Genomic DNA, 25,638 nt, shown 5'->3' with positions numbered 1-25,638 from the left:
ATGTGAACTTTTTCTAATCAATTTCACTTTTAGATATAAGATATTGTATAAAACAAAAAGAAAACGTGTCTATAAGACAAAAGCAAATTATGCTTTGTTTTTACAATGCAGTGTATTTTATTTTTACTTGTGTGTAATCTTTGCTGTTTGTGGGGTAATAGCTTTGATTTCTTACATATTTGGCCCATTTAAAAAGTGCAGTATTTGTTGAAATTTGCCAAACAGGGTGCACTCAGAAGCTACTGTGACGCAGATAGATGTGGGATCCGTTTTGGCTTCTTTTTCTTGTTGGATGTGTGAACATTTTCATTGACATCGCTGTCCACTGACTCACTGCTGCAAGGCTATTTACGGGTTGTTGTTTTTTTGATTAGATAGAAGATTTTTTTCAAATGCCACTCCGGTCTGGTGGTAAAGAGAAGATGTGCTGCATCTGGTGGTGGTCAGAGGGCCCGGTGGCGCCAGTGTCCGGCAGCCTCGCCTCTGTCAGTGCGCCCCAGGGTGGCTGTGGCTACATTGTAGCTTGCCATCACCAGTGTGTGAATGTGTGTGTGAATGGGTGGATGACAGGTTGTGTAAAGCGCTTTGGGGTCCTTAGGGACTAGAAAAGCGCTATACAAATACAGGCCATTTACCATCTCCTTTTCGAAGATGTGAATTTCACTCTTGTTACTCACAAAATTTGGGATTCATTTTTAAGTGGAAATGTGAAGAAAAAAGATAGATATAGGGCTCTCTGCTGCTCTAAACAAACTAATGACTAAAGCTGACTATGAAAGGCACACAAGTAGTTTCCAACAGTGGTGAACACGGCTACAGAAAGATGTTTGACCTTTATTTTGACAACGTGGGTTTTCAGACCACACATGCCTGCTTGAATACTGCACTCAGATGATTCATGCATGCCTGATTTTTTCTCTTTTTTTTTATTTTTTAACCACTCGCCTCATACACCTGTGCAGGCTGGCTCCACACTGCTGCAGTCTCTCACCTCTCCTCACTCCGTGCGCCAGCAACACCTGGAGCAGCAACCTGGAGAGTGAGATCAAACCGGCTGAGTGGATGGTGGATGTGGAGTGGGCGGGTGGGGGGGAGTGAAGATGGGAGAGTTTGGCCCCTGCGCCTTTAAGACTGCATGTGGTCCACATCTCGCTGCTCCCATGGCAGGCTCTGTAGGTGCACGCGTTCAAAGTTTGACTGGGGAATAGAGGGAAGAGCGGAGACCGCAGCAGCGGCGGCAGCAGCAGCAGCAGCAGCATCGCCCCGTCGGGAAACAGAAACACACACAACTGAACATCTGAGAAGAGAGAGAGGAGAGAGGAAGGACCGCAGCTCGCCGGGGAGTGTCCGACTCTGGCGAAAAGAACAAAGGCACAGATGACTGAGCGGATTTTCGCTTTCTAAATGGAAAACACAAGGAGGTTCATTTAAGTCAGTGTTCGCTAAACGGAGGGACTCCCCCCGGCCCCCCCGGCAGCTGCAGCCTCCCCCCTCTCAGCCATGCCGCTTGTATTCCGCACACTGTTGTTCGGCTTTGTAACGCTGCTGGTTGTGCTTTTGATAATTGATGATATTGCAGAAGTGGAGGAAGAAACTGCGTAAGTATCCCGCCGTGATTTATCCACGCAGTGTGTGTGAGAGAGGGAGAGGGAGGGAGAGATGATGCCCATTGTTTTCTTACCCAGCAGGTTATTTCCTTCAGGCTTTCTCAGAAGATTTGAGGTGCGATGTGAGGGGAGGGAAAAGGGGGCTGACTGAGTGGAATAAACGAGTTTATTTGAATTGAAATGAAGTTCGGAGTTTGGGGTGCCGGAGTGTGCGCGGTTTGTTTTCTACATTTGTAACACTTGGGTGCAGCAGGAGCAGCTGTTCCTACAGCAGCCCGCCTGCCTGGGTCTCCAAGGATTAGGCTATTTGTCTTGCAGCAGGCTGCATGCGGGATAGGATACATTTACACTATAAGAGAGAGGGGGGAGAGAAATAGAGAAGGGGGAAGCGTGTGTGTGTGTGTAAGAGAGACAAAAGAGGTGAAGGGGCAAAAGAACGACAAAAAAAGAGGGTCTCCTCTATATATTTTTCTTCTTTTCATTTTCAGAGTTTGAAATGTTGCCGCAGGATTCCTCCAAGTCACACACACGCGCGTTTGACCTGCAAGAAGATCCATTCTTAATTTAGCATGAAAAACATGCAGGTTCCAAAAAAGAAAAGAAAAAAAATCCAACCAGACCTCAGCAGGGCTACATCCTCCTCTGCTTCTCTTCATAATCATCACATAGATGGAAAGACGCCCTGTTACCTGAATGGCAAAAAAAACAACAACCAAAAAACAAAAACTCACTTTTAAAGAAAAAAATTCTACGTCTCTATGCAGCTTTTGTCTTCTTGCATTTCTCCCCTTTGAACAAGAACATTTTGTTTTGAAAGCAATTACCCGGCTGTGGCTCACATTGTAATGAGGTCACATTGGTTTGTGATTTGCCGTGGGAGAAGCACCAGAACCAATTCCACTCCTGCATAAAATTCAAGCTAATATGATTATAACAATATATTTAAAGGCCACCGGGATTGTAAAACGAATGAAAGGAGCCCCGGTAGCACTCCGGTGTTTCACTTCTTCACTCCTATATTTAAAGTCGTCTATTAGATGTGACCAAGGTCACGATTGCAAAATTGCTCGAAGCTTAACAATCTGAATGCATATACAATATATTTACTGTAAATGCATTTTGCCTGATGCATTCAACACCCTTGTAAAGCGATCGCTCTTTTCCTCCATGAAAAGAAAATCTTCTTTTCAGTATAATGGGGCCCCATTAAGGCCACATTTCCCCTCATTACATCAGCAAATGGGTCTACAGTGAAGTTCTCTAAAAATGCCTTGATGTGTGCTTTTCACCTTTATTCTGTCTTGTAAGAGTGATGTACAGTACGCCTGCTGCTGGATACAGCTCAGTGTAAGAATCTACACCGCAGTAAGTGATTCATAATTCAATCTAAACCTTTTTTTTCCCACTCAGAAATATTGGACATTCAAAGAAGATGAACTTGCACCAGCTCATCCCCAAACCACACAGGTCTGAAATCTTATCTACTCAGACACACAAACACACACACACACACACACACACACACAGCTGTAGAACACCAGTGGGTAGCTAAATGGCCTCTCTGGGTAATTTTCGCTTGCTATTGGTCACTGAATCCTTTACAGCTATGATGCCACAGTGAGTCAGTCACAGTGAGCGTCTCATTAGTTTTTTTTAAGGCGAGACACAGCCGCTATAAATACCCATCAAAGTATGTGTGTGTATGTGCGTTTGTGTGGTATCCATGTGACAATGCAAACATCTGCCATGTGAGCAAAGCTGGATTTAACTTTAAGGAAACTGCAGTATTTCGCCGAACAGTTATTGTTCATGTCAAGGAGGTCCTTTTTTGGAGCAGTGGCTGAATGAATCAGATACTTAAGTAGAAGTAATATTATCTGTACCTACATATAGCCTGCCGCAAGTCCTTAAGAATCTGAAGCAGTATTTGTGCTCACCAGACACTTCATTAGGTACACCTTTTTACTGTTGGGTTGGACCACTCTCTTGCTTCAAGAGTGACTTAATTCTTTGTAGCACAGATTCAGCAACATGCTGGAAACATTCCTCAGAGATTTTGGTCCATATTGACTTGATAACATCACATATTAGCTGGAGACTTGTCAGGTGCACATCAGTGTTGCGAATCTCCTGTCCCTGCAAAGGTACTGTATTGGATTGGGATAGAGTGACTGTGGGTGCTGTGTGTATACAGTGAACTCACTGACATGTTCACAAAAACAGTTTGAGATGATTTGAGCTTTGTGATGTGTTGCGTTATCTTGCTGGAAGCAGTCATCAACAGATGGGTCCACTGTGGTTGTAAAGGGATTCACATGCTTACCAACAATACTCAGCCATTAGTATTGTTGGTACATATTAGTCCAGAGTATGCCAAGATATAATCCCCCACACCATTTCGCCACCGCTGGCTGCCTGAACCATTGATACAAGGCAGGATCGATCCATGTTCTCGTGTTGTTCGTGCCAAATTCTGACCCTACCGTCCAAATGTCGAAGCAAATCAAGACTCATCACACCAGACAACGTTTTCCCAGTCTTCTGTTGAGTCCATGTGAACTGTAGCTTCAGTTTTCTGTTATTGGCTGAGAGGAGTCCCACAGGTGTGGTCTTCTGCTGCCATAGCACATCAATTTTAAGGTTCACCATGTTTAATATTTAGAGATGCTCTTGTTTGTACTTTGCTTTTAAAGGTGGTGATTTGATTTACTTTTGCCTCCATGTCAGCTGGAAGCAGACAAGAAGGCAACAGACCATTGTCCTTTGACCTTTGACATCAACGATGCTTTTTCTCTTCTTTGGACCATTCTCTATAAACCGTAAAGGTGGTTGCATGGGAAAATCCTAGTATATCAGCAGAATCTGAAATATTCAGATCCCATCTGGCACCAACAACTACGCTTTTTCAAAATAACTTAAATTACATTTTTTTCTCATTCTGATGTTCAGTTTGAACTTCAGCAGGGTGTCTTGTCTGGATGCCTAAATGGATACCATGTGATTGGCTGTTTAGATATTTGCATTAATGAGAAGTTGAACAGGTGTCCCTATCAAAATGGCCAGTGATAGAGCAGCCCCATCAGATGTCATGTTCCAGTTCAAATTTTCATCTTAAGTTGGACCTATCTTACTTTTCCTCATTTTCTGGGCTTACTGATGGTAGATGCTCCTATTAAAAATGGCGAAATTTTCAAATAATGGAGCCGGCATGGGAATAACTAAAAATGCCATATGTGAAAAATTCAGGCTTCAGTGTATTAAAAAGGTTCACTTTCATATGTTATTTCCTCCTACTGGCTCTCTATTAGGTCACAAAGAGGGGATAGCCCTAATCGGCAATCTGCTGTTTAAACCTTCTGTTTGCAAGTGGCAACCAATCAGAAATAAGTTGGGTTAAAGGAAGAGGAAGTGAAACTAAATTTCACACATAGAAGATGAACCAAGGGACTGGAAAAGAGCAAAGCCGGTAATAAACAAAGCATGGAGTCATTTGTTGAATCTAGTTTTCTTGTACCGTAACTCTACCTTGGTACACTCAGATTCACATATTTTTCTTGGTTACATTCTATACAGCATCTCTGTTTTTAGTCTGTTCGGAGAAGGAAAAGCTTGACATAACAGCCTTTAGATTTAGCAATGAATGGGGCAAATTCTAGCAATACATGGAGGAGATAACAGGCATAATTTTTTTGGACTGTGTGTTGGTAACACAACTTTTTCTTATCATTTAGAAAAGCTGCAGTACATGTAAACCCCACTGCTTTGACAACAGCAAGCGCGGACACATATCGTCACCGTCCAATCTACAATAACACTGCCAAACACTCGTCAAACAGCTGGACTTTCAATAAGACCCTCTCCCACCTCATCAGGTATTTTTATCACCCTCCACAATTATCTCCACAAGGTTTTACACTTCGCTGTAGACGGGCGGTCATAATTGGCGCATATTTTCTCTTTTCACAGGAAAAACATTCTGAGATTCCTCGACCCGGAGAGAGACATCTCGATTCTGAAGGGCACGCTGAAACCGGGAGATATCATCCACTATGTTTTTGATCGCCACAGTACCACAAACATCTCAGAAAATCTCTACCGTCTCTTGCCAACCGTATCCCCCATGAAAAACCAGCATTACAGGCGCTGTGCCATCGTGGGCAACTCCGGGATCCTTCTGAACAGCAGCTGTGGGCCTGAGATCGACTCTCATGACTTTGTTATCAGGTAACATGGGTGATTTAAGTCTTAGAAGCCTTTTGCTTGAAATAAATCATAAAACACAGCAGTTAAAATGGACTATAATTGAAATAGATTGGTGCATTAAGTTTTAGGCTTGTCTTATCTCCTGCACTGAGTGTATAATTCATATTAGTATGATAATCGATAGCTGGTGGCCACACGGCTGGAAATATTTTAATTGCGCATTTGAAAAAGCTGTCAAAGCCTCTCTGATGGCTTAAATTTGGGAGCCAACTGTCAAGTTGAGAGCTGTTAGATGAACGATTATACATGAAATTGACATTTTGAACAGCCTTTGCATTCAGCGGTAAGACGTTGTGCTTTTCAGAGAAACACCAGTATTCTCCTGGGCCCTGCTCTCATTTAGCAGAGCGCGCTGTTTGCGAAGCCATCGGCCAGGTCTGTTTGTGTTTGGGTGCAAGCTCGCGAGTCCCTGAGTGGGTTATGTATCACCATTCATACCTGCCACCAGAGGTAAAGAAAAAAAAGCCTGTCAAGGCTGTATTATATTTGGCAGATGGAAAAAAAAAAGAAAAGTGTTCTGGTTTAAATTATCTTTGGAGTTAGGCATGATCGAACAGAACCGCCCAACCTGCACACTCTCAGAAATCAGTGTTGTTAGAATTAGAGCAGCACCTCACTGCGCTGGTTGATCGATAGCTCAAAGTCTTGCACACCTTTCACGAGTGGATTCTGTTGTATGCCTGTCTGTCTTGTATCTTGTGCTGCCGTGTTACCCTGGTGAGAAGAGGTCATGATTTCTAGACTCCCTCAGCATCATGATAATGCCAGGCGATGGCAGTAATGGTCAGCTGAAGTCACAGAACAGGAAATGTGTCATTTTGAGAAGCGGAGGAATTCGCTTCTGTGCTCACATATCCGATCGGCAGATAATGTTGCAGCTAAATATAGTTCCCTGCCCTTCGCTCGGTTCCCACAAAGTAGGTTGACAGCGTTCGGGGTACATAGATTGCTTCAGCTCATCATGCACCATCTGTTCTTTGCAGTGGGTACATTAGCTGCTGTGGACAGCGACAGCAACCATTAAGATGTAAAACACAACACCCCAGAGCGGAGAACACCCACACAGATAAAAGATCCAGGGTTCATTTGCTCAAATTAATTAATTAATTAATTTTAAAAAAAAAAATCAAATCTGTGGCAATTAAAGTTTTAACTCCAAAGCCTGCTGAAGTTTTAGCAAATTTGGCAAATGTGATTCACTTTATAATTATGGTTTAAAACATAGATTATGAAAGAGATAGCATGGCGTTGGTGGCACCTGACCAGTCACAAAAAGGGAGCAATTAAATGAACACGAGGCTTACAGAACAAAATCATTTTTGTTTAATTAAAAATTGCCTTATGAGGCTTTGATGTATTTATTTATTGAGATTCTGAATTTCTACAAGACTGTGATTTCAAGAGGTTCTGTGTTTTTATAATACCTGTACTGATTTTACTAAATCTTGCCTCTGACATATTCCCTCCATGCAACAATAATTAATAAAGACTGAAACTACAGTGGGGCAAAAAAGTATTTAGTCAGCCACCGATTGTGCAAGTTCCCCCACTTAAAATGATGACAGAGGTCAGTAATTTGCACCAGAGGTACACTTCAACTGTGAGAGACAGAATGTGAAAAAAAATCCATGAATCCTCATGGTAGGATTTGTAAAGAATTTATTCGTAAATTAGGGTGGAAAATAAGTATTTGGTCACCTCAAACAAGGAAAATCTCTGGCTCTCACAGACCTGTAACGTCCTCTGTAAGAAGCTTTTCTGTCCCCCACTCGTTACCTGTATGAATGGCACCTGTTTGAACTCATCATCTGTATAAAAGACACCTGTCCACAGCCTCAAACAGTCAGACTCCAAACTCCGCCATGGCCAAGACCAAAGAGCTTTCGAAGGACACCAGGAAAAGTATTGTAGACCTGCACCAGACTGGGAAGAGTGAATCTACAATAGGCAAGCAGCTTGGTGTGAAAAAATCAACTGTGGGAGCAATCATCAGAAAATGGAAGACGTACAAGACCACTGATAATCTCCCTCGATCTGGGGCTCCATGCAAGATCTCATCCCGTGGGGTCAAAATGATCATGAGAACGGTGAGCAAAGATCCCAGAACCACACGGGGGGACCTGGTGAATGACCTGCAGAGAGCTGGGACCAAAGTAACAAAGGTCACCATCAGTAACACACTACAACGGCAGGGAATCAAATCCCGCAGTGCCAGACGTGTTCCGCTGCTGAAGCCAGTGCATGTCCAGGCCCGTCTGAAGTTTGCCAGAGAGCACATGGATGATACAGCAGAGGATTGGGAGAATGTCATGTGGTCAGATGAAACCAAAGTAGAACTTTGTGGTATAAACTCAACTCGTCGTGTTTGGAGGATGAAGAATACTGAGTTGCATCCCAAGAACACCATACCTACTGTGAAGCATGGGGGTGGAAACATCATGCTATGGGGCTGTTTTTCTGCCAAGGGGACAGGACGACTGATCCGTGTTAAGGACAGAATGAATGGGGCCATGTATCGTGAGATTTTGAGCCAAAACCTCCTTCCATCAGTGAGAACTTTGAAGATGAAACAAGGCTGGGTTTTCCAACATGACAATGATCCAAAACACACCGCCCGGGCAACAAAGGAGTGGCTCCGTAAGAAGCATTTGAAAGTCCTGGAGTGGCCTAGCCAGTCTCCAGACCTCAACCCCATAGAAAATCTGTGGTGGGAGTTGAAAGTCTGTGTTGCTCGGCGACAGCCCCAAAACATCACTGCTCTCGAGAAGATCTGCATGGAGGAATGGGCCAAAATACCAGCTACTGTGTGTGCAAACCTGGTAAAGACCTATAGTAAACGTTTGACCTCTGTTATTGCCAACAAAGGTTATGTTACAAAGTATTGAGTTGTATTTTTGTTATTGACCAAATACTTATTTTCCACCCTGATTTACGAATAAATTCTTTACAAATCCTACCATGTGGATTCATGGATTTGTTTTTCACATTCTGTCTCTCACAGTTGAAGTGTACCTCTGGTGCAAATTACTGACCTCTGTCATCATTTTAGGTGGGGGAACTTGCACAATCGGTGGCTGACTAAATACTTTTTTGCCCCACTGTAAATGGAAACAAGCAAAGTCACAGTGGATACTAAGTGAAACAACTGAATTAAAATTTAAAAAGATAAGCAAAAGCTGGGACAGGCAGCTCTAGTTAAACTATGGCTTTTATATAAAACTTGTCATTAATCTTTAGTTAAGAATCACTGCACTGAATTTTGATTCTTTTTACACTGATGTTTCAGATGATGAAAGTTTGACTGAAAGTAAAGAAGTCCTGGTAATTTATCATTGAAAATATGAACAAACCCTGCAGATCTGAAGTGCTCAGACTAAACAAACACTGTAATCAGTGTGTAGATAAGAGAATAAAAACGTATTAACAACAAGGCCTCCTGATGTCTCCTCCCTGCCTACAGAATGGAGATGTTTCGCTGTGAGGATAATTACCAGCTTTGTGTTTTTCTGACATTTACTTTCAGGCGGAGACTAACATCAATGAAGAAAATGCCACCCTGCTTTCCTGCTGAATTTCACCTTTACTTCTGCTCTGTTTCACTCTTCAGACTTTGGGTGGTGGTGGGGGAAACAGATGGTTGCTAAATTACGTGGAAAAAATAAACGAATAAACAAAAGCTTCTCGTCAAGGTTTCACGATGAGATGATCGAACAGCTTCCACCATTGGCTTAATGCAACCCGTCAGTTATCCACCTGTGTTTCATTAATCAGAACCACATAGGGAGGTGAAAGTTACTTAAAAGTTGCCTTCATAGAGGATATCAGAGCTTTAACTGTAACATAAAGGTGGAAAGTTTTGACTTTCTTTACTTTTGTATACTTGTAAAAGCCTTACACATCATTAGCGAACCATATATTTGATTCATTTGTGTAAATCCTAGGTGTTTAATAGAGTATTTCCCCATGTTAAAACTGAACGCTCTTTGCTTTAAGGTGTAACCTGGCACCGGTGGAGGAATACTTTCAGGACGTGGGATGGCGGACCAACTTGGTGACCATGAACCCGTCAGTAGTGCAGCGAGCCTTCCAGGACCTGGTCACCAATGAGTGGAAGGAACGCTTCTTACGGCGTCTTCGAAGCCTCAGCGGCAGCGTGTTGTGGATCCCAGCCTTCATGGCCAAGGGCGGAGAGGAGCGCGTGGAGTGGGCACTGCGTCTCATCCTGCTGCACACCGTAGACATACGCACCGCCTTTCCATCGCTGCGCCTTCTCCATGCCGTCAGAGGGTAAGATGCTCAAGCACAGACTTATAAGAACACCTGTGAGCAGCACACTCAAAGGGGCTGACGAAGCCAATCTGCAGCCCAGGTGGCTATTTTTAAGCACAGCTGATCACCGGGGGCAGTCGGTGAGATAAAGCTACTCTGCCTTTCTCCACTCAAGGGCCCACCTATCAAATTTACCTAAAAGGGAAACTGTTATGCTCATTTTTCAGCCCTATAGTTTTATTCTGGGTCTCTGACTGAGTAGCTTTGCATGACTCACAGTTCCAAGAATGACTTATTTTGGTTAAACGTCCCTCCCCACTGTGCAGCCTTTAGTTGATCTTCTATTTGTAACAAGTCATTTTAGCTAACTCCATTTAAGCCAACTTACTGCTTAAACTGTCAGTGCTTTTGTCTTTGGGAAAGCCAAATTGAGTATTATTTTGGACAATAACTTCTTTCTAATAATTTGAGGACTCTCGGTCTGTCCGTCCATCTGTTCTCCAACTGTTCTTTCAATCCACTTCAAATTTTGCAGGGGTATTAGTGGGGCCCCTGGCTGAGTGCAGTGCCCAGTTTGACGTCATTTGAATGAACGGCTCACAAGATTTTGACTAAAAGAGTGACAGCTGTGCTGTGCCGTTATCGTTCTGTGCTTCACTTTTGCCTCTCAGTCCTAAGTTTAGGATCACAGCTAACTGCCAAACACTAACCTGAACCTAATTCTAATTTTAACCCTAAGCTTAGTCTTAACCCTCAAAAAGGGCCTTGAAATTTGAAAGCATGACAGAAAAGTGCCAACTTTTAAAAAATGTAATTAAAAAAAAATCGCACGAAGACAGCTGAACAAGTATGAACGACATTTCTTTGTTTACACTTTTATCTCATTGTATGTGTTTGCTTTCCTGAAACGGTCTGTCTGTTCTGCACAGGGCTGTTTTAAACGGGCACCATCGCACTCATTTGTTCGGTTGCTGTCTCCTTTTATAGCTGTCCTCTTTTCAAGTCTGCAGCTTTAGGATCGCCTGCTTGTGACACATTTATGGGACACTTGTAAATTGTGGAAACTCGGGGAAAAAAGGGAGGAAAAGAAATGGGTTTCTTTTTCCCGAAATGAGCACTGTGACAAAAAAATAAGGAAAATATAAAATAGGCCCACTTTATATATAAAATACCAATTTAACCCTGGATACAATGTGATGGGGTCAATTTGGGAAATGTACTTCTTTCACATGGGCAGATGTTGCTTCAGGTCTAGTCTTGTCTGATGTCATGTCAGGTAAGAAGCATTTAGCTTAGTGTGAATATCTTGAGGAAAGGAAAGGAAAAGTACTAGCCTGGTCTCTTTGGCTCAAGTTGAATGTTTGCATATGCTGCTTAGTTCTGTCCAACAGTGCTGCACCCGCACAATGCTCAATGCTTGCTTTGAGGGCAGGGTGCATGAGAGGATTCAGTACAAGTCCACAAGGACACGCACGGTGTTTAAGTCCATCTCCTTGTGCACACTTTCCACTAAAGCTGCTTGAGCACAGAGGGAAGTTAAAAATTCTCTAGAAATTGAGTGCTGTGTCTGCCCACCATGCTTGGGAAAGGCTTTTCCATAGTGCTTAGCACGCATGGTAATCAACATGGACCAGTCTTTAAGCAGCTGCTGTACTTCACAGCAAAGATACCGTGGCTTAAAAAGTGTGAGAGTCACCCAGCATTTCGTAATCATCCACAGGAGCTCTGTGTGGTTTGATTAGATGGTCCTGCCCAGTTACAGCTGGGAGAGGTTAACCTGCATCATCACTCCAAAATGAAACCACAATATCATCCTCATGGTGAAATCAAAAGAAAAGTCACGGGGTCAGAGGTGGTGCTGGACCAAAATATAATATGACATTTCCATTGAGTCACAGCGCTCCCACCATTTGACTCTATCTTGGTTAAAAAAAAGCAGGGAGCAGCGAGTCCTGCACCTGACACCGTGACATTGCCAGGCAACCAGCAGAGATGCTGCATTAAAAAGCTGTGTGGACTGACCTCATGGTGTTCATAAAGTCAATCTTTCGACTTGATTCTCTGCAAGAAAGCAAACACACACATTTCACAATTCAGCGTCACGCTGAGGCTTCACTGATGAGGCGAAGTCAAAATCTCGGTGATCACATGTTCCCGTCAGCTCTTTAGCCTGATTTATACGAGCTTGTGAAAAGATCAGTTTGCCTAATTATTTGCAAATGTTGTTGATTTGTTCCTTCTGCTGCTTTTTCCGGAGCTCCTGCATAGCTCAGATAATAGGAAAAGCTGCTGCGCTGTGGTTTAATGTGTTGTGTTTAGTGCATTTGGTTAATCATGTTATAAATTCCATTTATTATCATTACTGTTATCTTTTTTTATTTAACAGCTTGTCAGTGATTTTTTTTAAGAAGTCCTCTTTACACTGATGTCAAATGTCCTAAAGTGCATTTGGACATTTATAAAAATCCCTCTCTGCTATTGTTTGTGTGTCCTCGCCTCTGTTATCATTAGCACACTCTGCCCTGGTTCTTTCCTGCCTCGTTAAAAGCCTAACAACCACCGCTGGTCGGTGACCAAATTATGCGATTTTCTATGCTCCAACTCACTCTCGGTATTGCAAAGAGGTACAACCAGCCATGATTTTTCTTGTTTACAGACCGTAAGAAACAGTCTTTGCCCTAAATCGATAGTCGTGCCTGATAAATGCTCCCCTGACCTTTCCTTGGAAAAGCTGAACTTTAAATCGTGCTAGTTTGCAGTAGAGAATAAATCTTATGTGCTCATATTCACCGCAACCAAATCTCAAATCTCACCTCGGATGATGCCACTGATAATTAAACCCTGTTCTCCTGCCCACTGTTTGTCCTGCACGGCTCATGAGCTGAGTGGGAGGTTACTGCTGCTGCATCTCAACACGAGCTTCCACATTAACTATAGAGGGTGTTAGAGGAGAGGCTGTTGTGGCCTCAAGGCTGGGCAAATGGGCCAGTGACTGGAAAGGAAAATGAAGCTGATGCAAGCGAACGTGTGACCATCTGTCCCCGAAGCTGCTCCCAAGGGGAGCGTGTGGCACGTCACTGTCACAGGAGCTGCTAGTCACCTCAGGTAGAGAAAATAGTCGTGCAGAGCAGATGTGGCGTCTGCAGCTTTTGTTAAAAAGGCTCACGCAGTGAAAAGAACGTACAGTCTGTGCTGCTCAGCAACACTCTGCAAAAAAGTAAAACATAAAAAAATCGTCCACCTAAATATTTTTGATTTCATGTCAAATTCAGCAGCCAGGAGTTACTGCAGTTCTGCAACTGCAGTGAAAAAATCCAACTCTCGACAGATAGAAGTCATTTTCTTTCACAAAATTAAAAATCCCATTTCCTACAGCTTCAACCAATCACCAGTGGAAAACTCAAAGGTAAAAGAGAGAGAGGGAAGAAAGCAGCCAGTCATCACGTTTGAAAGACTGAAATTATTAAACCAACTGACCTACAGAAGACTTTAGGAATATGCGAGACAGTTGTGAGGCCAGTGTGTTGTTGTTTACATCAGAAAGGTGTCGGTCAAACTCTCTATTTTTGCTTGTGTCGCGCAGGATTCAACTCCTCCTCTTACTGAAGGAGAAAAGTGGTTCTTCCCAGTGAATGCAGAGCTCACTGTGTACCCAGAAAAGAGTTATGGACACCTTCATTGCTCATCCTTTTGTTCTGGTTCTGTCCGAGTGTCTCCTGTTTTGTCCCTGAATGTCTTATCTTACAGCTCTGTCTCTGTCTGCATCTGCAGGTACTGGCTGACGAACAACGTCCACATCAAACGTCCGACCACCGGCCTCCTCATGTACACAATGGCCACTCGCTTCTGCGAGGAGATCCACCTTTACGGCTTTTGGCCCTTTTCGCTCGACCCGCAAGGCAAACCGGTTAAATACCACTACTACGACACCCTCAAATATGAGTACACCTCCAGCTCGAGTCCTCACACCATGCCTTTGGAGTTCAGGACCCTGAGCACGTTGCACAGACAGGGGGCGCTACGGCTCCACACTGGGGTTTGTGGCATCCAGCAGAGACCACAGAAAGATCTCCAGAGCAAATAGCAGAAGGTTCTGCGGCAAGCAGACTTGAATACGAGCAGTTTTTCTCGTTGCTAGCACTTTTATGAGACTTGAATTAACTTATTTTCAACAGCTGGAATGAACAATTTTTCTATTTCAAGCTCAAAGAGTGACCAACTCCACCCTCAGGCCTGAGGTCTCTCCACAAGCACATCTTTTTTTGCGTGTCTGTATGTGTGTTGATTAAATAAATTAATGAATATAATTTCATTTTTATATTCTAAATTAAAAGTAGCTGACATCCCACAAGTGTTAAAAGTTAATAAGGCTGGCTCTGAAATTCATATTCCAACTTTGCGATGACAAGACTCAATTTAGGGGTGTTTTGTGAGCTGTTAAATTACTGGTTCGCTTGTTGAGCCACAAGATGGAAGCACTTAATAATCAGGAAGAATGATGATAGAGGAAAAAAGGGGACCAACATTTCTTTTTAAAACACTTTGAAATGGAATCTCTTAAACGCTTTCTATGACATAACCTTACTTTAATGTTAGAAGGTTAATAACAAGCAAAAACTCAAACCTCCAATAAACCAGAGCCACCGTCTAATAAAGTTAGGTTACCTTGAGAACCAAATCAAGAAAGGAAGGCGTGAGCATAATGGAGGAGTGTACCAGCTGTTCACATACGAATGTTTACTCAGACTTTGCCAACGATAAACCCACTTTGTAAACTTTCCTCAAACAGCACCAGCCCTGTTTCCTCACCGGAGGGTGAGACGGTAGCTGGATGTTTGTACTAAGAAGAGGTTTACTTTTTGAGATGAATGTATTCGTTGGCTTCCTTACAAACCTGGGAACAAGCAAGCTCCATAATGTGCTTTTAAATTAACATTAAGTCGCAATCAGCAACTATTTCAGTGAAATATCACTGAGAGGACCCCGAGCTGGACATCTGTATGCCTTTATTCATGTGGAGCAAGGGTTCTCAAGGTTTTTATGACCAATGTAGGGAGAGGAGGTCTGCACACATCACAAACACTGGAAATGTGTGTGACGTGTCTGTTATTTGTGTTTTTAATTGACTTTTCGCGACACTTAATATGTTCAGTGTTGCATTTCTTGACACCAGCTATATATGTCAGTGGTAGAAAGGTTTAGTCTGCTATAATGGCTGTAACACAGATATGTGCTGCTACACTCACTGGCCACTTTGTTAGGCACAGCTGTTCAACTGGTTGTTAATGCAAATATCTCATCAACCAATCATGAGGCAGCAGTGCATTTGGGAATGTTGGCAAATGTGGTCAAGATGACCTGCTTAGGTTTGAACTGAGCATCAAAATAGGGAAGAAAGGGGATTTAAGTGACTCTGAATGTGTCAGACAGGCTGGTCTGAGTATTTCACAATCTGCTGATCTGCTCGGATTTTCCCACACAACCATCTGTAGGGTTCACAGAGAATGGCCTGATAAAGAGAGGAGCTCACTGGATCGTGAGCAGCAGTTCTTTGGGTGGAAATGCCTTGTTGATGTCAGAGGTCAGAGGAGCATGGCTAGACTGCTTTAAGCTGACTCAAATTATTGTTACAACCCAGGTATGCAGAAGAGCTTCTCTGAACACACAACACGTTGCACCGTGAAGCAGACGGGGCACAGCGACAGGAGACCACAACGGGTGGTCGTGGAATGTTTCCAGCACATATCCCATAAAGCATTAAGGCAGCTTACTAGCAAGGTAACCTAATGAAGTGGCCAGTGAGTGTAAAGAATAGTTTGATGTGTGGATTAGTTAAATATAAACTAGTGCATTTCTTTCTTTGTTGCCCTGAAAGACCTGTAACATGTTACCAAGAGCTGCTACGGGCTCACAGGTCACACTTTAAGAAATATGGAGGTAGAGTGATGTGTTCATTTTTCTTGTAGAGCATGTTTGGAATTAGTATTAAACCAATATAATAGTTTGATACATAGTATTGTGCCTATAATAAATCAATTCCACCAGTCCCTAAGTGGACCATCCCCATGCCCAGACACTATAAAAGGTTTTATTTGGCTGTGAGTTCTTTAACCTAGTTATCAGTTTAAAATAAAAACAGAGTATGCAAAAAACGTCTCGTCGTAGGCCTCTGGTCAGGATAGAAACTCCTTTTTATGTACATTTTAAGGCCAGTAGTAGACTGGCTTTTCAAACGGGAACATCTTAACACAAGATTAAATTGTATTTTTGTACTTCGAGGATCCACCTCATCAAAAGGGGTTTTGTTTTGGGCTTTTTTTTTTTTTTTTTTTTTTGGAGTTATCTCGATGTTGAGATTTTGGCCAAGAAGCTCTGGGTATTTTTCTGTAACAATATGCCTCTGTTATAGAAAATTAAAGGAAGCATTTTGAAATATTCCAAGAGCTCCATAGCTAAACAAATAGCCTCTCATGCGCTCTCAGCCATGTGATTTGTCCACAAAAAGTGTTGTTTTGACAGGATGCGCCTGTTGACTTGCATGTCGACCTTATTACGCCGCCAATTAAGTTAAGAATAGACATGAAAGTTGTACTAGAGACGTCAGCAGTCTGAAGCAATGAAAGGTTTATTTGTGTGAGCTTGTCTGACTTTGGCAAAAAATAGAAACGGTTTGTGACCAACGCTATTAAGTTAATTAACCCAGAATGTGGAGTTTGCCACAGATGAGAAAAACTTTCTCACACATGTTCCCTGCTCTGAAGATTGTACAGTTTTTATCTTGCTCCCCCCCCCACGTACCCTGTTAACATCTGTTTAATGTGCAAATTACAGCAAACTAATACTCGCTTTTGCACGTTTGTCTTGTGTTAATGGATACAGTTTGAGCATATTCCAGTCTTTTTGTTCGTTTTTATGATCCTCAGTGTGACTCACTGATGCTTAACGTGTGCATTTATGACAACGTGAATGTACTTTTCTGTGGCAAAAAAATACACAAAATTTTTCCTTGACACTTCAAAGGAAGCGGGTTTATTTCAGTGGCTTTTCAAATAAATGGAAACTGAGGAAACAGACAGGGCTACACGCACATCTGTGTCAGAAACCAAGCAGGGGCTTGTTTACTATAAACTTTTAAAACAGTTCCACTTGTAATTTTTTTTTCTTTTTTGTTTTTGGGTAAAATGCGGAATCATGGAAATTAGTTTCACCGCTACAGCTTTAATTTCTCTTTACGAGCGACCATGTGCAGCAGATGATTCGGTGAAGTTTTTCCATCATTTCACACAACTCCAGCCAAGAAAAAGAAAAAAAAAACTTTGACAAAGGTTGGCATCTTTGTCTGAGCAGGCACAAACACATTGATCTGCAGCTTTCTGCACAAACAGTTAAAGACACGGGACAGAAGAGAAAAAGTGGAAAACAGTAAATAACAGCAGCCAGCTTGAGGAATATTACAGAACATCATATTTCAAAAAATTCAGTATGTTTACAAGTTTGATTCACATATGATTCAATGAATGATTCTGTCAAGACAATAAACACATCCAGCTTTACCCAAAATTCCAAAAACACTTTATTTCAGACAGGCGTGGGGAGAGAAAGAAAACGATAAATTGATTGTGCAAGTTTGGTCACGGCAGTCTTTTTATTTTCTTATTAAACCGAGGATGGAGGTCATTTGGAAACAGCTGCACCTGCAGGCCACAGTGCACTATCAGATAACAGTTTGGATTAAAAGAGAAGGTCACAGACGGCAACCGCGCGACCGTGTGCTGCAGAAAAGCTCATCTGTGTCTGTTCTGCCTCGCTCCTCAAACAATGTAATTATCGTTATTGGGCAGACGGAGACGTGAGGGTCTTGTGATCTCCTCTGCTTTTCCTTTCATTCACTGTGAATAAAACTTTAGATAGATAATCGTAATTTAATTTTTTTTAATATGAGTTTTTAATATAGTGGTTTAGTATTTATAAAAAGTAACAATCACTTCCCCAAATGTCAAAAGTGGCCTTTAATACAATCATAGCCCAGGAAAATTTCTTCTTTTATGAGAAGAAGTCAGTTAGCCATTAGTGAATATTACAGTGAGGGACTTTAATTTGTTAGCTCGTATAAAGAATATCAAATTTGGGGATATTTTTAAAGCGAGCAACTGGACTTTGACCCTGAAAAGTCAAACTTTAACTTGGCCTTGAAAGTAAGATACTGGGCGCATGTTAATCACTGTGGCGGCATGACCGCAGTCTCCACAGGCAGCGCCGATCCTGCTCAGCGGTTCCTTTTTTAAGGATTAAGCGTGTTTCAGCGCACTCGATAACAGCAGATTCACATTCATAGCAAACTGGTATATACTCCATAAATATGACACAAAGTCTTTGCGCTTCGAGTCAAATCTGATAACCTTAAAGGTCAACGTCAGCTGTGATAGCAGCGAAACAGGAATGTCTGAAAGAATACACGGTAAAATATATATATATATATATATATATATATGTAGCGTATGCTCACTCCTGACCGGAAAGCCTTTAACAGTATATACGCACAACTAAGTGGTTAGTACATATAGGTAATATTTGGTTTTGGTTAAAAAAATATCAATTAAATTTTACAGTTGAAGAAAGTACTCTTGGTAAATGACTACTTTACGCATTAGGCGATGATCTGTAGTGACCACCATGTATTTATTTAGTTATTTAAAGTGTGATTAACCCTGGATTACGGACATGGCTTCAAAGCAGACATTCGCTGAAAGACTTTTGGAGCCTCCTTATCTCTAACATTAGAAATAACCTGGGAGATTATTTGGCTCACGTGATAGAAGCTTTAGGAAAGCAGCGAACAGTAATGTCAAAACACCATTTAACCACAGATACAAGCCATGCACTGACAGCATTAAGTTGCTGATATGGTAAGACTTGGAAATGCGCGCGCGCGCGCACACACACACACACACACACACACACACACACACACACCCCAAAAAATACAGGAAATCACTTGTACTTGTCCCGGGCCAAGTGGGAGTCATCAGCTCAAACACGCTGACGTCCACGCCGGTATTCACCTGCAAAGCAGAAACTTAGAGTTACTTAACGAGCACACAGTGAGGAGGAAGTGTGTTTGCCCGTCAAGAGTCCTGTCTGACTTGGAAGTCAGGAATGTCAATTAAACAAGGCGTCCCTTTGAGGAAGTGACTGTGTGAACAATGGAAAGCACGGAAGGGTGAGACCTAAAGTCAACAGTGCATTAGAATTAAAGTAGTGTGTTTCTTTAGGATGACCAAAGCTGGTCAGACACACAGTTTTTAATCAAGCTTTGTACTTAAAAAAAAAAAAAAAAAAAACAAACTTCCGGGACGGCTGGTAAATTTGCCGTTGTGCAAAATTTCACAGTCAAAACCAAAGTGCAATCTTGCATAAGCAAATCAGGGTTTCAGCATTTTATGACTGTAATAGTAAAGATTAAGGCGCCTGAGGAAAACGTATCAGTGTTTTAAAATCTACATTAACCTTACATTTGCTGTGTAAGAACCTGTACAAAGAAACTTATGATCTGTCTTCAAGGCCATCATTTTTAGTACTCATGGCTTCTCATGGTCAGCATCTCATCCACATCTACATTTTCTCTTCTCTGATACACGTAGAACATTCTCAGTACATGAGGCTCTCGTGTTTTCTTTCTTCTCTGCTTATGTGACCAGTAGAAATTGAAGAAAAGGAGTTTTTCCTCTGGTTCTGCTTGGAATATGATGAATGTAACATGATGAACTTGTCATTGCTTAAGTGATCCAAAAGAAATAAAAACAAAACAAACCAACCTGTATTTGACATCGAAAAGGGTTGAGTCATCCTCTTCATCGTTTTCTTCATTGAGAGGCGCCATCTCGACGCGCTCTGCAGGTGTAGTGATAATATCATACTTCCGAGTCTTCCTGATTCTTCTGCCAGATCTGCGAGAAAAGACAACAGTCACACATGAGGTGAGCAAGAGAATTAAAACTTTGCCTTTTGGACCACAAAGCCTACAACCTGAAGTTGTAATCTTCCTTTAGTTCTGCCATATGAAGTGTGTTAAAGTGCTCAGACTGGCCCAAAAAGTGGGGCAAATATTATTTCAATATGGTGATAATCAGTTGCTTAAGTAAGCGCCAACCTCCCAAAGAAGAAGTTCCAGTTTGACTGCAAAGGAAAATAGCAACTAGCAGAATTAGATCTGACCTGGATCTTACACTGTTTTTTATTTACATCAACTTCTTAAATGTTAGGGACTAAAAAAAACCTCACTGATTAATTAGAAATATGATCAACAGTTTGACTGCAAAGGAAAATAGCAACTAGCAGAATTAGATCTGACCTGGATGAGCCCGAAAATAAACTGTGCAATCAGAGAAATGTAAACAGAGTAACAATGTAGCCCACTTCACTAGATTCAAGGCTTACGGGCACATAAAACGACTACATAAGGCAGTATGACGCTAAACTTATCAGTGCCTAGAAATCCCCGTAAGATGAGAATCAACAGGCCCAGACCCTTCTCCATCACATCACACGGGGACAAATCAACCACACGCAAATGTATAAACAATCCTGCTCTCATAATGTCTGCATGACTTTTACAGCTTCACAACCGTTGCAACGATTGCTTTGTTTTTTCTGCGCCAACCTGCCTACCTGACCACTTTGATGACCAGGCACGTGATGAGAGCAGCTGTTAACACGCAGATGAAAATAACAATGTTTTTCAGGGTCGGAAGATACGTCATTAGAGATGAAATCCGGGATCCCACGGCAGCATCCGTGGCATTGTTAGTCAGTGAATCTTGACTGATGACGGATGATGATGATGTTGAATTTAAGTGCGTCGCAGATGAAGGAGTGAGCGATAGTTCGCCGCTGACCCCCCAAAGAGCCGCGGCAATAAAGGTTAAGGCCAGGTTATGAGCCACCATTGTCCTGAAATAATAAAAACGCAAGCGGGATACTGCCCGTAGTTTCTCCCGAAATAGATGAGCGGCGACAGCAGCTGTCACATTATAGAGAATCCGCTTATCGGTGTCAGATTTGGTTGTTTACACAATAAAGCCAGAGGGAGAGATGCGCAGACATTTCTCTACACGTCCAAGCTGTCCTCAAAGCTGCGCTTCCCCCGTCGTAACTTGCATTTGATCCCAAAACGTGTTCCTCTCGAGGGGAGCTACAGCGATCCCTTCCTGACTGTACGAGGACTTCGCGCAGAGAAGGGGATTATCCGCCTCCGGAAGAGCTCTGCAGGCTGACCCGCTGTTCCCGGTGCTGAAGAAGAGCATTATGTGGGCTTGTGCTGCGTTCAAGCTAATCGTGTAATTTCAACAACTTCGTGCGATTGGGGGAAAATTATGCTGGCAACTTTAGTTTGACCTGTTAGTAGCTTACCTTAATAAAAAACAAATAAAAAAAAAAGCTCATAAAATACAAGAGACATATCAAAGAAATGTGCAGGTCCAATTTCATGGATTTCCTTTCAACACGGCTCATATTTTGAATCATTAGAAGTTATTAGAAGTGTGGACGAGACTTTCCTTAGCTGACAGAAACAACGCCTGGTGTAGTTTTATGTTGCTGTGGCCCATCTACTTCACAGTTCAAGATACTGGCTACTGATATGGTTTCAGTGTTAATAGATAACAGCTTTTAAATGTATTTGATTTTTAGAAAATGGTCATTTTTAGTCATCAGCGTTTAAAGAGCTATTGAAGGAAATTAAAAAACAGTTTATTCTGTCCCATCCAAAGCTACTTTTCTTGGTATTTTACAGTGTTTTCATTTATTTATATGTGATTTTAGAACAACATATGAATTTCTGTTCATGTGCACACGTTTATGGCTCCATGAAATGTGGTTTTCATTGTTACCAGACCACCTGCACACAAACAGTTAAATAGGGTGGGGTAAACATTTATGTCCAAGTTTAAGCAAAAACACATACCATAATTTCTTCACAGTGAAATTTTCCTGATAGCTGTAATCAAAATTCAACATTATGTAAGTAGTATAAAAATTAATCTAAGAATAAATGCAATCTCAACTTGTCTGCAGGTATGTAGTCAACGTAAAGTCCTGGACAATTTTACTTTATCATTACTCTCTGACACGGTTCATAGGTGGAAGAGTATCCTGACTTCTTCAAGCACATTTAAAGGTCGATTGGTAGTTCCCAAATTTCCGACTGTACTGAAGGCAGCCCTTTTCCCTTCTAACGGTGGGCCGTAGCATACGCAATTTTACAAGGGCAGCAGACACCGGGTTCACGACCGCAAATTCCTGGGAATCTTGACCAGAAAATACCTAGAAGTCAGTGGGTCAGTGATAACCACTGACAACCACATCAGTAAGGATTAAAAAATGACTAAATCAGTGTCTTTGGGTCTGTCTTAAAATAGATGCAAATAATGATCCCCCTCCCCAAAAAATAAAAATAAATAAATAAAAAATTACGTCTTTAACCAGAATTATTGTAAGAAAAACAAAAAAACGAAGAAGCGATATTTACAAGTTATTTTTACAAGGGTTGCCTGTAACTGAGAGTAAGGAAGGAACTTAAAACTACAGTAGATGTAGACATCAGACCACAGACAAACCTGTGGGGACTCCCTGTGTATGAAAACAAAGACAAAAGCTAGTCTCATTTTGTGTGTGTGTGTGGTGTGTTTAATTATTTCTGTACTTTTGTACATTTCCCTTACTAGAACTCTTTAATCTGAACAAGGTCCACCAGATGGCAGCACCAAATAATAATAGAGCAAGCATTTTCTCCTCAGATGAGGTTTCAACATGCAGCACACTCTGTTTAGCGAAAACCTCGAGAATCAGAGGCATTTTGAAGCAAACAATCCATTTAGTGGTTGACTCTTTTTTCATATTTAAAGACGTATTTTATGACGTAAGATCTAACACGGATTTGTACGCAAATTACAATAATGTCAGAGGAGCTTAAGTGAACCACAAATACCAGACAGACACACAAAACAACCATTATAAACTGTCCAAAGGCTGGATGTATATTATATATAATCATTTTTGCTCAGATGTATTTGCTTTTTGTGGTTTTCCCCATGTGGGGCAAGAGTTTGTTTCAAAAGGGAGGATACAAATTTTTAGCTGACAAGGATATTGTCACATCCTGAGAACAGGGCTTGAACTTTGCACAGAAAAACAGCTCAGGTTATGACTGAGGCGATCATGTCATGCATTTCCTTAAACTAGATTGAAACACATCAATACTCTATAGGATCTATATTACCTGTGCTATGAAATATGCTCATTATAATCCATGGTATTTATTTTGAATCTTATTTCTCTTTACCTTCAAAGATGGTTTAAGCATTAATTTCCTTGTTTGACTGTCACATTTTGTGTGTATTCACATCTTTCGAAGTGAAAAATCAAACATAAGAACCTGTTCTTATGTTTGATTGTTGGGTCAGTCTTTGCTAGAACCAACATCCACACCTTTCTACAACAGTGCTGCATTTACAGGTTTCAATTCTGAGAACATGTGTTCCAAGATAAATGTTAACACTTTACACTTTACCTTTTTCATCTCCAAAGCTACCATTATAAGCCTAGTTTCCCCAAAACTACAAATGTTTTTAAAGAATTGTTAAGAACGGATGAAGAAAAGAAGTTGCAAGTCATACACATAAAAAACACCACAAATAACAGTATAAAAAAGGTAGGTCGGACACTCTATATATCATTTATCCATACATTTACTCACATATATAAACGGTAGTCCTTCATATGCTAACACATGTGTTTAAAGTATTCTAATCACACTATTTTCTATAGAAATGCGATTCTAGTGATTAATTTATAATTTCCTACCATTTTCCTACCAAACTACGCATAAATAGATCCTCCATTATCTTTGATTTACGGGTCATTTTGTCAATAAAATGTACTACATGTATCATACTTTTCTATATTTAAATTAAGGGGAGTGAGTTTTCCACTTGTTTACTGGCTCTATAGTTTAGTGTTGTTCATACATTTGCCCAGTAAGTGAAAGAGCCTCAGTATGGCCCCAGGAGGAGACACAAATCTCTTGTGAAGTTGTGTGTACAGGTTTTAAAACCCTCTTCTACACTCTATTTTCTTACCAAAATGCATTTATTAATTTCATTAAAACTGGAATCTATACATAAATATAAAATCTTACATGACTGTAACTACACCACATTAAGGACATTACAAAAAGCAACATTAAAATAAACACATTTAAGAACCAAATAGGAGTGGCACTTGTACAATTGGGGCACAGAGGCGAACCCTGTCAGTCTCTCAGAGCACAATATTTAGATTTCAGCATTCAGGAAGGACCATCCATCCAACCAGTCATTTAAAATAAGGCCATGGTCACTTCACTTGAGGCGTCTGAATTTGTAATACCTCAGCAGGGCACTCCTGTTGCTAGGCTGATGATCTTTTTATAGAAATTTTCCACTGGAAAGAGCATGCGCTGCTGTGTGGAGCATCTCATTGGCCCACGATGGGGGTGGAGTGCGTGCATACCAGAGTCTTCAACAAATAGTGTCCAACAAAGGCTGCATTCACTGAACAAGCCAAGCTTGCCATGTTTGGCTGTTCTCAATAGATTTCTCAATGCATCCATTACATTATTAGTTTGAGTTTTCCTTTCTATTTCCTTTTGTTTATTTGCAGTTAAGGTTAATAATGGGCTGAAATCAGTTGATTTTTGCCAGGTTGTCACAAGCAGTGTGGACCTCTGTTGTCTATTTCACACCTGTGCTTATATCCGGCTACATCCTCATGTATGTCTTAACCCTGAAGTAGATTTGGTCTTTCCAGTCCATTCAATTCATCTTTTTTTTTTTTTGAGGGGGGGATTATGCAGTTAAATATTTGAATTTTCTGTTCAAAACTAACAAATAAAAAGTTAATTTCATAGCACATCTAGCATGGCATCATCTTAGGCTAAGAAAGACTGTGTGCAAGGCCTCAATGAAGCTGAGTTCACATGGTAGCAAAAAAACATGTATTATAACTTAATAAAGTGTTATTAAGGTCCCCGGCAAGCCTTTAAGGCCATAAAAAGGAAGGGGGTCAAAGAAGGTCAGCATTATGGTAAAGAAAACCCCCCAACAACAACAAACTATTTCACATTTGATTTGTGAGAAAAGAAAAGAAAAAAGGGTCGCCTGAAAGCACACACTAGATTCAAGTGTTGGTATACCCTCAATAAGCTAACTGTAGCTTCGTGGCCAATATTCATAACAATATTCGTACAAAGTTTTCTCACTTGGACTTCTAGCTAGCGTCCTAATGTAGCTCTATCTGACAAATATACAGCTACACTTGGCCAACATAATGTTTTGTTAACTTCTTTCATTTACGACAATGTTTTAAATATGCTGTTTTTAACGTGGCATGAGCTCAGCCGAAGAAAGAAAAAAAAAGGAGGACATTTATGTTCAGTATGATGCTAGCGCTAGCTAGATGGGGC

At 41.3% G+C, this 25,638-nt stretch overlaps 2 protein-coding genes across 2 annotated transcripts; one reads left to right on the top strand and one right to left on the bottom strand.

Annotated features, from left to right (window-relative positions):
- Nucleotides 1–1,117: 1,117 nt before the first annotated feature.
- st8sia2 (ST8 alpha-N-acetyl-neuraminide alpha-2,8-sialyltransferase 2) lies at nt 1,118–17,699 on the top strand. The gene is made up of 6 exons (XM_085461764.1): nt 1,118–1,598; nt 3,018–3,074; nt 5,339–5,479; nt 5,574–5,831; nt 9,864–10,157; nt 13,911–17,699. Exons 1-6 carry the CDS (start codon nt 1,501–1,503, stop codon nt 14,221–14,223), a joined length of 1,161 nt encoding a protein of 386 aa, XP_085317890.1. The 5' UTR covers nt 1,118–1,500; the 3' UTR covers nt 14,224–17,699.
- fam174b (family with sequence similarity 174 member B) lies at nt 17,153–21,453 on the bottom strand. The gene is made up of 3 exons (XM_085461765.1): nt 20,808–21,453; nt 19,955–20,086; nt 17,153–19,201 (listed from the first exon to the last, which is right to left on the bottom strand). The coding sequence occupies exons 1-3, from the start codon at nt 21,083–21,085 to the stop codon at nt 19,198–19,200; spliced, it is 414 nt and encodes a 137-aa protein (XP_085317891.1). The 5' UTR covers nt 21,086–21,453; the 3' UTR covers nt 17,153–19,197.
- Nucleotides 21,454–25,638: the final 4,185 nt, after the last annotated feature.

The sequence above is a fragment of the Copadichromis virginalis genome, linkage group LG7, assembly GCF_057382275.1.
Source record: "Copadichromis virginalis isolate Kocher_CV1m ecotype Utaka linkage group LG7, C_Virginalis_male_GT1.1, whole genome shotgun sequence".
In the NCBI taxonomy this organism is placed as follows: domain Eukaryota; kingdom Metazoa; phylum Chordata; class Actinopteri; order Cichliformes; family Cichlidae; genus Copadichromis; species Copadichromis virginalis.
Note: the sequence above shows the minus strand (reverse complement) of the source record. Positions and strands in the feature narration are given on the sequence as shown.